Source organism: Salmo salar, chromosome 06 (assembly GCF_965601325.2).
Source record: "Salmo salar chromosome 06, fSalSal1, whole genome shotgun sequence".
Lineage (NCBI taxonomy): Eukaryota > Metazoa > Chordata > Actinopteri > Salmoniformes > Salmonidae > Salmo > Salmo salar.
This window is the reverse complement of record NC_138296.1, coordinates 17,303,662-17,315,912: the sequence shown is the minus strand read 5'-3', so window position 1 is coordinate 17,315,912 and position 12,251 is coordinate 17,303,662. Positions and strand designations below refer to the sequence as shown.

Below are 12,251 nucleotides of genomic sequence, written 5' to 3'. Positions count from 1 at the left end.
GTGGTCTGTGGTCACCACCTGCAGAACCACTCCTTTATTGGGGGTGTCTTGCTAATTGCCTATAATTTCCACCTGTTGTCTATTCCATTTGCACAACAGCATGTGAAATTTATTGTCAATCAGTGTTGCTTCCTAAGTGGACAGTTTGATTTCACAGAAGTGTGAATGACTTGGAGTTTCATTGTGTTTAAGTGTTCCCTTTATTTTTTTGAGCAGTGTATGGTGTCAATTGTTGCAGTTGTGACCGTTTCGGTTTGGACAATTTTGACTTAGCCAGCTATATGTTATTTTTCATTTGGACAGATGTACAGTACCAGTCAAAAGTTTGGACACCTAATTCCAGGGTTTCTTTATTTTTACTATTTTCTACATTGTAGAATAATAGTGAAGACATCAAAACTATGAAATAGCACATATGGAATCATGTAGTAACCAAAAAAGCTTTAAACAAATATTTTATATTTCAGATTCAATGTAGCCACCCTTTGCCTTGATGACAGCGTTGCACACTCTTAACCAGCTTCTTGAGGTAGTCACCTGGAATGCATTTCAATTAACAGGTGTTAATTAATTTCCATCCTAATGCATTTAAGCCAATCAGGTGTGTTGTGACAAGGTAGGGGTGGTATACAGAAGATAGCTCTATTTGGTAAAAGACCAAATCCATATTATCTCAAGACCAGCTCAAATAAGAAAAGAGAAATGATAGTCCATCATTACTTTCAGACACCGCCAGTCAATCCAGAACAGTATTTTTAATTCACCAAGTCTAAAACACTTTACTATTAAATACTTTCTAAACCTTAAATATACAATTCAGTATTTGCATATTACCAACTGGTGCTGAAAAGGAGACAACTATGCATGTATTAGGGCTCCCGAGTGGCGCAGCGGTCTAATGGCAATGCATCTGTGCTAAAGGCGTCACTACAGACCATGGTTTGATTCCAGGCTGAATCACAACCGGCCATGATTGTCCCAGCATTGTCCGGGTTAGGCCATCATTGTAATTAAGAATTTGTTCTGAACTTGCTCACCTAGTTAAATGCGTTCCATAGCTTTACAAAATATTCTGAACGGTTCTCCATATAGTCTACCCACTCAGCATGTATCAGTTCAACGTCTAGATTTCATTGACATTTGGTTGAGTTGTCAAATGTCAATGAGTCAGGTTAAAAAGATTTAACTTCTCAAATCCAAAATCAGTTTCACTTTGATGCAAGTGTTAAATTACATGGAAAACATTCCCCAGTGGGTAGTGAGTCTGAGAAAAAAGTATTTTTTTTAATTTAAGATAAATGTTGTGAAAACTCCGACAATCTTTTGGTCAGCAAGCATGAGGGTTCTCAGCAATTTAATTAAAATGCATTCAATGAGCAGAAGGGAACCACACCTGCATTTGTCAAAGCCTTCTCATGTTTATAACATTCATTCTAATATATTGTGCCCAGCTGAACATGCCCCAGGTTTTAGGATGGCATTTCTCAGGAATAATGGTCTAGTTAGAAACACAACCATGTCGGCCAACACAGATCACCCTTTTGGGTTTCAATAACACCTTTGGTTCCAGTTTAAAAACTGACAAGCACAAGAAATTAACACTTGGAGCACTATAATTTTATTGCACAAGAAGTGACCAGCTTTTAAATTGCAGGCATCTTTAGTCAGGGAGCAGTGAGAGGAAGGCCTATAGAGTTTAGGAGTCTTCAATATCCAGGAACTACTTCCTGGATGGAGCCATCTCCCTGTACCACGCACAGGACCCGTCACTCCTCTTGAGACAGGCAGAGTACTTGGCCTGGGGTCCGCTTTGGCCATCGGCCAACAACCAGTCCGTCCAAAGACACTCATCTGGGGCGCTGACGGGACACGGGAGGGAAGAGCAGCGGATGATCTGTAGATCAGAGCAGGGAGAGAGAAAGATCCAGATCACTGACTGATCATTACCCCAATACTCAATGTGACAAAGTGAAAACTGAACAAAAGTGGTGTAATGCAATTTTACTATAATTCCTATCACACACACCGTGCAATCGCAGCCGCTTTGGTAGCGTTGAGTCAAGCTCTTCCTTTGTGTGTGATTCAAGTCCTCCCAGTACTGAATAAAGTCACACATGACTATGCGCATCCTGCCATCAGTATTCATCCTGCCTGAAGACAGAAGACAGTGAGTCAACAACCCCAGATGCTGATCAACCTAGATGCTGATATTGGATCCGTTACCCCTTTCCCCCCCACAAATGGTTAAGATTAGGATTGGGGGAGGGGGAAAACAGATCCTAAATCTGTCCCTTATGGAAACTTTACCCTGGAGCAGGAAGACATACCGATGCAGCCTGGAACACTAGAATTTATCGTAATAAATAAGTGATGCATTAGTTGTAAACATTTAAATTCATAACATTTGGTATTGTAAAGCGTAACTTGAAGATCCAGGCTGTATCACAGCCGGCTGTGGTTGGGAGTCCCATAGGGCGGCGCATAATTGGCACAGCTTCGTCAGCGTTTGGCCGTCAATGCAAACAAGAATGTTTAACTGACTTGCCTAGTTATAGATTCAATTAAAATGGTTAAAGATGAAGTATTTTCTTTAAAGCAATTGATTTCTTGTACAAGATGAAGTAATAGTTTAGAATAGGCCATGATGCTACAAGCATAGGTGGAGCAGTTTAACCAGTGATAGCAATGAACCTGGGTAATGTAGTGAGATCCACACCTGTGAAGAGATACTCCTTGGTGAGTTCCAGAGTCACGCCGCACGAGGCTGAAGAGGATGAAGTGAAGATGGTGTGGATAACCCGGTCAGGACCTTTGAACATCTAGCCAATCACAAGGAGAGAAAGGAAGATCTGTCAAACATCTACAGTTTGGAACCTAACAGACTGCAGCTGTCACAAGGATCGGACCAAAATGCAGCGTGTTCATATTTTACTTATAGTGAAGCTAAATGCAATACAAAAACACTACTCAAAAGATAATCACACACAAAAACAGGAAGAAAAAAACCCCACTTAAATATGATCTCCAATCAGAGGCAACGAGGATCAGCTGCCTCCAATTGGAGATCAACCCAAACAACCTCAACATAGAAACACTAGAACCAGAACTCAAACATAGAAAACCCACAACAGCCCCCCATCACACCCTGACCTAATCTACTATAGAAAATGACATCTTACTAGGGTCAGGACATGACACAGGCACTGTCAGTCTTTCCTAATTCCCTCCCTATACCCCATCCCCTCAGCTTTTGATGTTTGCAGAGCAACAAATATTTATTCATCTAACCTTTATTTTATCAGGGTGTCATAAAAAGACCAAGGTATTTTTTACAGATCCCCGTATTACAAACATCAAGTTAGAAAATGTAAGCAGAACAGTCGAACAATTCTGACTCAACATCACATTCAGAACATTTTGAAGATCATTCCACAAATAATGGTAAAATATTTCAGGCAGATTCATCCAACTCAGTAGAGACCAATGTAATATCCAGAGTCAACCATCCTGATCTGAGACAGACTAACTAAAGTGTCTGTCACAGGTGTAGCCTTGTTGAATAGACCAAAACGCAGGCGGGATGTGAATACTCATCTTTAATGATGAATAAAGCAAACACGGAAAACAATAAACAAGAACGACTAAAGACAGGTTAACAGGCTATACTTACAATAATAGCAGTGCTAAGGAAAACAACCCACAAACCCAGATGACAAACACACTCCTAATATATATGACTCCCAATCAGGAACAACGATAACCAGCTGTCCCTGATCAGGAGCCAAACAGACAAACATCGAAACAGACATCCCAGAACACACATACACAGACTTCTGCCACAACGTGACAGTCTAAAAGGTCAGTAGTAATGTTAACCACAGTGAGAGTTTTAGTAAAAGGGCTTTATAAATGAAAATCTGGCAATATATCAACCAATGTAACAGAGCCAGCCAACTTCCTGGTAGGGAATGCAGTGATGATTACCAAACCCCCATCACCAGCAATAAAGTGCAGTGCGTAATATAAACTGCATTTAAAAGCTTTAATGAAATGGCAGCTGCATTCATATAGATGTCACCATAGTCTAGGACTGGTAGGAACGGCGACTGAATAATGTGCTTTCCAGCAAGAGGCATGAGCCATTTCTACAGAAGCTCCTTTTCATACGATGGAAGCTCCACAACTACACTGCTTATGCCAGCCCAGATCTGCAAACATTGAAGGGTTGGAGCCCAGGGGAAAGGAGTGAAGCTGTCAGACTGGGGTTCAGTGTGCTTCAATGTAGTCAGGAACAACAACTTAATAAAAAGGCTGATCATACCTTGATCTGTTGGACATCATAGTTGGTGTTACCAGACACAGCTTTCACTCCAACCACCTTTGCCCTGATCACTGGAAGAGAGAAACTTGGTTTAACTACTGACATCATTTTCCCTTTAATGGACAGTCAGTCACTGATTGTTTAAGGGTGTAATGAGATCAAATAAAACAGTAGAATCCTTCAGACAAGATTTTACAGTCATAAAAATGTTTGTGGATAAGTTCACACTGTTTGGGCTAAACAAACGAGTCAGTTTCCCCCCAGGTCCTAGATTCCTAACTCTGGTCATCTGCCTTTAATTCAACACCTTGGTTAACCATGCTGCCCCGCCTGGTCTGCAGATGTTGTCTATCATCATCATCATCAGAACCAGTACACCAGAGTAGTACTTGTTGCTTTTATCACTGGAATTACAGTTTGTTTTGCAGACATACTGATCTAATGAAGCTACAGTAGAATGGGTTTTTACTAACAGCTTTACCAGCTAAAGGACATTAGTCTCCAAAACCATTTGGCAAATGTTTCAGACCTCAAGATGGCGCCACAGCCCACAGTTGCGCAGAGCATATGCGTTTCCTTAATGCAAGTACAAGTCAGGTAGAGATATTCATTTTAAGGAGCACATGAAATAAATGAAGTCTCCAAGAAAAGTGACAGTTGCCAAATCTTAATTTTATCATCCTGTTGCAGGGATTTTCCTGCACATCAGGAACTGCAAACTTGTAGCGTATTCAAGGTTTAGAAAGCCAACTAAAGTTATTAATTTCCACAAAAAAAAATGCCAGACTTGATTTGCCCGAATGAAAATTATATCAACCCTAACAACTAAAAATCAATTCATTATAATCGCATAACAATTCACGTTGCTGCAGGATTATGTTCCTGATGCGTGAAACTGGCTCAAATTAAGATATGTGATCTGTAGCCTACCACTATTTGATTTAAATAAATAGTCTACACTACAACTGAATGCCTTGGCTTAAATGTAGAAAGAATGTATTTACTTAATTGTAGTATATAAAATGAAACAATTCAACTGTAGGCATAATGTGTAGGCCTAGAAGCAAATATAACACTTGGTGTAGTAGGGTCTCATCCAGGGCTACAGCCAGGGCTCTCAAACCCTGTTCCTGGAGAGGTACCCTCCTGCAGGTTCTCAATCCAAACCCAGTTGTAACAGACCTGATTCAGTTTATCAACCAACTAATTATTAGAATCAGGTGAGCACATTAGGGTTGGATCAAAAACCTACAGGATGGCAGCTCTCCAGGAACAGGGTTGGAGAGCCCTGGCTGTAGCCCATCTTACTGTTGCCTACTTAATTATGTAAATATAATGATCATGTCATGGTTATTATTATAAACATGAAGAATTCTGTGGTCATGTTGCGCATTGATACAGTGTAGTAGCCCAGTGGTTGCCAACTCCAGCCTTCGAGTACACCCAACAGCACACTTTTTGTTGTATCCCCGGACAAAAATACCTGATTCAACTCATTGAGGGATGATTAGTTGAATCAGGTGTTCTTGTCCAGGGATACAACAAAAATGTGTACCGTTGGAGTAACTCGAGGACCGGAGTTGAGAACCTGAGAAGTCAGAAATATTGGCAGTTTCCTTACCGACGTCTGCGCTGCAAAAAGCCTGTTGAAGATGGACAGGAGCGCATCTGCAAGCTTCTGCAACGTCTTCGATCCGCCAAAGGAACAAAACGACCAGAGTGATGAAACAACTGCTTATAGACCAAGTCATTTTGGAAAATATCTATCAACAATGTATCGCGTAAGATATGTTTACTCCAGGAGCTAAAGAACAGTTGTATTGTAAACCACACTAGAACATTCAAAGATGTTCCCAGACAGACTAACACCTAGAAATCTGTTTTCCCTTCGATGTAATCAGCCCGTTTTTATTGCAGGCTGTGAGCTCCTCCCCAGTCAGAACCAAGCCAGTGGTAGGCTGAGCGTTCTATTAAGTGCACATTCGGATTCAAGGTGTGTGGTTTGCTTGTATGACATCAAAGCGTTATTGCTTATGATCCTCAAGGTCTCATCTTTCAGAACACATCGACTCCTCTCGATTTAAAGCATTTCCCCGACTCACCTCCCCTGTCTGATATCTTAACTTTCTCTTCTCCACAGAATCTAATGTCATGCTTTAGGTCATTAAAATGTACTGCGACTGGATAATCCCTGTCGTTTCTCCTGATTTAATTTTTATGTTCACTAATTCTCTGTTTGAGAGAACGAGAGGTTTTACCGACATAGCAGAGCCCACATGGACATTTAATAATGTAAATAACATGGGTGGTGGAACACGTAATAATGTCATTTATTTGTACCCGTTTTCCTGTGTGTGGGTGGCAGAAATATTCACACTTCATCATATTGTTGCACTGTGCGCATCCTCTGCATCCATTTGGAAGAGGGCGTAAAAGAGCCCGGCTGATTTTCTTTTGTGGCTGAAAGTTGGCATGAACCAATTTATTGCGTAAATTGCGACCGATCCGATACACAATAAGTGGTGGATTTTTAAATTGAGCCTGAAAAGCCGGGTCTGATGATAAAATATGCCAGTGTTTCTTGACCACATCTCCCACTTTTCGCGAGTTCAAAGTATATGTGGTTGTGAACATTACGGAGTGTTCTTTAGCTTTAGCAGTTCATCTCGTGTTTTTCCCAATGCCAAATTAAGAGCTTCATCCACACATTGTGGCGAATAGACTCTTCTTAGAAAACTAGTGTGGATCTCCACTGCTTTTTGTAGATAATCCTCTGTGGAGTGGCTACACGGTCTGGAAAACTGGCTTCTAGGAAGTCCTCTTTTTAATGGCTCAGGATGGAAGCTGTCCCCCTGTAATAGAGTATTTCTGGCCGTGTCTTTTCTATACAGAGTTGTAAACAGGGTTCCATTTGATTTCTCAATCCACATATCGAGGTAACGAACACGTCGAGCGTCACATTCAATAGTGAATTTGAGATTGGGGTCAATGTCACTGAGTAGTGCCATAAAATCTGACAGCTCATTTTCCGTTCCTCAAAAAGACCCACATAGAGGTTAGCATAGCTTGGAGCGAATGTAGAGCCCTCGATGTTCCATTCGTTTGGAGGTAGTATTCATCATCAAACCTCACTCATACAATAATAAATGTGCAAAAGTAGCCCAATTAGCGGGGGACGGGGCATCTTCTTGTTGTGCATGGTGCTCAGGAGCATGCTAGTTTTCTGTTCTACCTGATAACGAATTGCACCCACCTTGTGTCCCTGGTCAAAATCAGTCCCTGATTAAAGGGGAACAATAAAAAAATGCAGTGGCACTGGCTTCACGTCGAGGTCCAGAGTTGAGTTTGAGGGGCCTAGGGCAAGTGAACTGAACTGAGCAGTAGGGCAAGTTGAGCCTGCTTTAAAGTTGCCCCAGGTGTTTAAAAAAAGAATTTCAAATAGGCATATCCTAAAATTGATCTTTCTGTTTCATCGCCATTGTTTAGGCGAAAGACAAACAATTTATGGAATTTATGTCAACCAGGCAAGTTGAGCCTGTTCTGTGGTTGTCCCTTTAAGCAGGGTATTTTTCCAAATGGAGTTGCTGTGGTTCTGGATTAACATTTCCATATTTGAAAAGTCATGTCATTTACAGTGTCAACGTTCATGAACTCTATGTTTAATCCACACGTACTAGGGTGACATGGATTATGCCCTGGGTTGTCCTGAACAGAAGATTTGCCATGGAACACGCACTTGAATATACTCAAGACTCCATTCTATGTGCACCAAAATTGCAATCTGTTTGTCTGAAGTGCCATTTGAAAGCCTCCCAGCTAGCACATTTGGTTCCTTGGAAGTTGTGGGAATGCAAGTTTTTTGGTTTCCCATTGGTTCTGGAAAGGAAACCATACGTTTCCTGACCGTTAACTTTTTTAAATGTTTTTTTTTACGTCTGAGAACGGTAGTGAACATTTCACCTGTTCTGGGAATTAGATTTTAGGTTATTTGAAGGTAATTAATGAACATTCTGAGAAAATGTTTCCATACGATTTTTAAAATCACTGCTTGCTTATTTTGGGTTAAATGTTGAACCAAGCACAGAAAGGACACATGGAAATTAATTTGCTTAGGCATTAATCATACAAACACATTTATTTTTCAATGTGGCATCTTCTGTTCTCTATCAGAGCATGTGAGTGGAATTGAGTGCTAAAAACCACTCCTCATAGGAAAAGAAACTGCAGTTCCAAATTCACTCCATTCATTCAAATCACAAACACCCATCTATTTGTAGTGACTACCTGGACCTACCATTTGGTTTGGAAGTATCGAAACCAAACCATATGATTTGAATGAAAAGTATTTTAGTAAACAACATGAAAAGGAAGCGCTCATAATGTCAAATAGGCCATGTAGTATTAAACAGCACATAAACACTCAAAACAGGTGTAATCGGCCTGTGTGAAGCTGGTGTAGAGAGTCAGGCGCAGGACAGCAGATAAGAGTAATCAAGGGATTTACTCAAGTAATTACAAAATAAAATACAATATACCAAGCCCACAATAACGGGGTGGCAGGGTAGCCTAGTGGTTAGAGCGTTGGATTAGTAACCAAAAGGTTACAAGTTCAAGTTCCTGAGCTGACAAGGTACGAATCTGTGGTTCTACCCCTGAACAGACAGTTAACCCACTGTTCCTAGGCCATCATTGTGGCGACGGCTAGAAAGCCAGTGATGTCAAATGCTGCCTGAACAAGGAGAGGGACTGACTTCAGTGGAAGTTGTGACAATAGGTCAGGAGCCAGACATGAATTACTAGACTTATATACAAAGTCTACAGTGCCTTTGAATTCACTTTTAGAAACACAAGTTTGGCTTCAGGCTCATGTGATGGTGCCTGTAGAGCAGGCCAACAGCGGGGAATACCCTCTCAGACCTTGCAGAGCCACTGAGGATGCAAAACACCTTTTGGGCCACTCCTGCCAGGCTGGGCAGGGATGCAGATTTTTTGAACTTTTATTTCATAGGTAGGCCTAAAGATTTCATGGTAAAATAACCCTATCAAAATGGAAAGCTCTTTGAAAGAGATAACATGCCAGGCCTATTGGGCCAAAATCAACAATAGCCTATTGTAAAGATGATAGAACAAACTTATTTTTTGTTTATAAATACTTTGCTATAATGACACACTTAGCTAGCTACCCACCGCGTTCCTTTCTGTTAGAATGTGCACGTAGTACACCATCATGCTTTCAGGATGTCTTTTCAGATTTCAAAATGATTATTTAGTTGTGGACACTACATCACCACACTCCCTCTCTTGCTCTTGGTCCTCCTCATCTTTGTAAGTCACCTTGATTTCACACCTTTGTGTTTTATCAGTTTCTTAATGAAAATATTTAGCGAACTCCATGACAGTAGCTAAAGCAAGGGGCTAAAGCAGCACACAAGTAGACTACAAATGCATGCTGGGACGGGCATGCACTGAGCTCGTAAAGTGAGCGTTACTGGAGCGGTACTGGAGCAAAATTGGAGGCGGAGAGAAGGCCGATGCTCCAGCCTTTGGGCAACTTGCTCCGCGCTTCAGTCAGATTTGAGAATGCTCCAGCTCCGCTCACATGCTCTGTTATCTATCCATAGAATTAGACCACTGCACCACCAGGATGGAGCTAGTATGCCATGTATTTTTAACTCATACAATGCTGTTCATTTTAGTCTATTCAAACAGACCCCTTTCAAAGGAAAACAACACTCATTAAGATAAGGTGTGGACAATTAGTGGGTACGGGCAACACACCTGGACACACACACAGGATAGATAGTTTTGTTGACGCTGAGAACAAAATGTATATGTTTTTAAATAACATTCTTAGAACGTTCTTTGAGCGTTACCAATGTTTTCTTGTGGTTTTTATAGAAAGTTTTCTTAATGTGCTGAGAACATTACTTTATATAGAACCATGAGGAAACCTGCAGAAAATGTTATGCTGTAGTACTGAAATTCCATAGAAGAACATTGTTTCTTTACGTTCTCTGAATGTTCTTAGAACATTATTTTAAATAGAAATTTGAGGAAACCTGTAGAAAAAGCTATGTTGAAGTACTGCAATTCCCACAGAAGAACGTTGTTTCTTAATGTTCCCTGAACAATTTGAGAACATTACTTTTAATAGAACCATGAGCAAACCTGTAGGAAACGTTATGCTTAAGTACTGAAATTCCCATCTAACAAACATATGGTTCTCAGAACGTTATGTGCTAGCTGGGAATGCACGTTATGGTGCGTTTTTCACGCAACTCAAGCGCGTGCACACATTTTTTTAATGGGTGTTAGAGTAAAGACCACAGGCCGCTCGTGAGTTTCAAGTTTGGGGAAGCTTACAACTTATCCTACAACTTCTACCGATCTGTCTACCAGTTGATTATTTTTATAACAGAATTTCGTGGAAAAGTTCGATTTCAATAATAACCTTTTTGTTTTTCTAAATGTTTTCACTTGGTTAATCATAAACGTCAGAATTAAAATTCAACAAATAAAAACAGAAGAAAATATCCTGCTGAAAATGCAGGTTCTTTCAATCACATGAATCTCTCTTCTCTGCCTGTCTGCCCCACTTTCTATCTGTCTTTACTTGAGCCATAGCTGGTGAAGTGCAACATTGTAGGCTACCAAATAAATCAACTGGGTCTGGGCCGAAGCTGTTGCTAGTGAACTTGCAACATTGTTTCAACTAGAGAAGGCCTATTCTGGGCCCTCAGAGTATCCCGAACCAGTGAGCTCCGGACAGACAGCTTTATTTTTAAATTTCGTTTCCACTGGATATATGGGATCATCAGATCATGATATGTTGCTTTTTCACATCGAGGCTTGGTGAATATCGAGCGTTGGAAAGATTTTTCAAATACTGTGAAGAACTATTATTTTTTGTAATGGATGTTTAAAAAAACGGACTTCGTTGACTCAGGTCTACTGTGTGAGGTGAAGAAGCTCAGCTTATTAGTGGTGGACGTGGTGAGTTAATTAAGACAATCAGAAATCCGATATCCCCTAATGGGAACTTTCCTACATCTGCCCACAGCAGGTCAGTTAGGCTTACTTTTATGCACGCTCAGGTGCGCGCTCACTCAACATTATCAGGAGAGAGAAACCAGACACGTGCTCATTGCGCACATGGGGCACTCCAAACAAAGTTAAATGAAAAAAATGACAAAACTCGTAAATTATGGTTATTAAATCAAGTGTAGCAGGTTGAACTCTGCAAATAATGTTTCAAGTTTGAGAGTGAGAACGGTAAATTAATGTAATTACTACCTGCATTAACAGAAATATATATGTAACCTAACGATGGCCATTAACAGTACAATTACTAGGCCTACTGGTACATATGTAATGGAGAATTTATCAAAATTAACAAAGGGCAAACAATTCACACAATGAAACAATGAATGTGCAAGAATTGTTGGGAGAGCTGAGCACATTCTGGAGAGCTGAGTGCATGAATTCTGGAATGAAACGCGCCATATCTTGGCCACACCCCTCCCCTTCTTCATCTCAAAATGTTTAATTATACTCAAAACACGTTATCTTCACACATATTTTAGTCGCTTTTCAATGACAGCCATAATTCGATAATCAAGTATTTATATTGCCACGCGTGGTAACAAAATGTCGGGCTTCCCAACAAAATAGGCATGTCCTACGCACCTGTAATTTGAAACAATGCAGAGATATATATTTTTAAAGAAGCTAATGAGTATTTTGAATTATTTTATTTAGACAGGAGTAAATATAGAATTTTGGCAAAACATACATTTACTTTAGGGGAATCCAGCATCCCAACAGTGCAATGTGCACCTACCAACTTTCCTTTTTTAAAATGTTTTTTTAAAAGAAGTTTGGAACCATCAAGACTCTTCCTAAAGCTGGCAGCCTGGCCAAACTGAGCAAT

General features: G+C 40.4%; 1 protein-coding gene across 1 annotated transcript; it reads right to left on the bottom strand.

Moving 5' to 3' along the window:
- Positions 1–1,595: 1,595 nt before the first annotated feature.
- Positions 1,596–6,209, bottom strand: LOC106592142 (metalloproteinase inhibitor 2). Its single transcript, XM_014183453.3, has 5 exons — positions 5,943–6,209; positions 4,322–4,392; positions 2,717–2,819; positions 2,027–2,151; positions 1,596–1,894 (listed from the first exon to the last, which is right to left on the bottom strand). The coding sequence occupies exons 1-5, from the start codon at positions 6,070–6,072 to the stop codon at positions 1,721–1,723; spliced, it is 603 nt and encodes a 200-aa protein (XP_014038928.1). The 5' UTR covers positions 6,073–6,209; the 3' UTR covers positions 1,596–1,720.
- Positions 6,210–12,251: the final 6,042 nt, after the last annotated feature.

What these genes read in the sequence shown, in the direction of transcription:
- LOC106592142 (XM_014183453.3), bottom strand. Translation starts at nt 6,072, where the DNA reads ATGACTTGGTCTATAAGCAGTTGTTTCATCACTCTGGTCGTTTTGTTC. An exon ending in CAAGGAGTATCTCTTCACAG is followed by an intron (nt 2,152 to 2,716) that starts GTGTGGATCTCA and finishes TTCTGTCTTCAG; the next exon opens with GCAGGATGAATACTGATGGC. An exon ending in AAAGCGGCTGCGATTGCACG is followed by an intron (nt 1,895 to 2,026) that starts GTGTGTGTGATA and finishes TCTGATCTACAG; the next exon opens with ATCATCCGCTGCTCTTCCCT.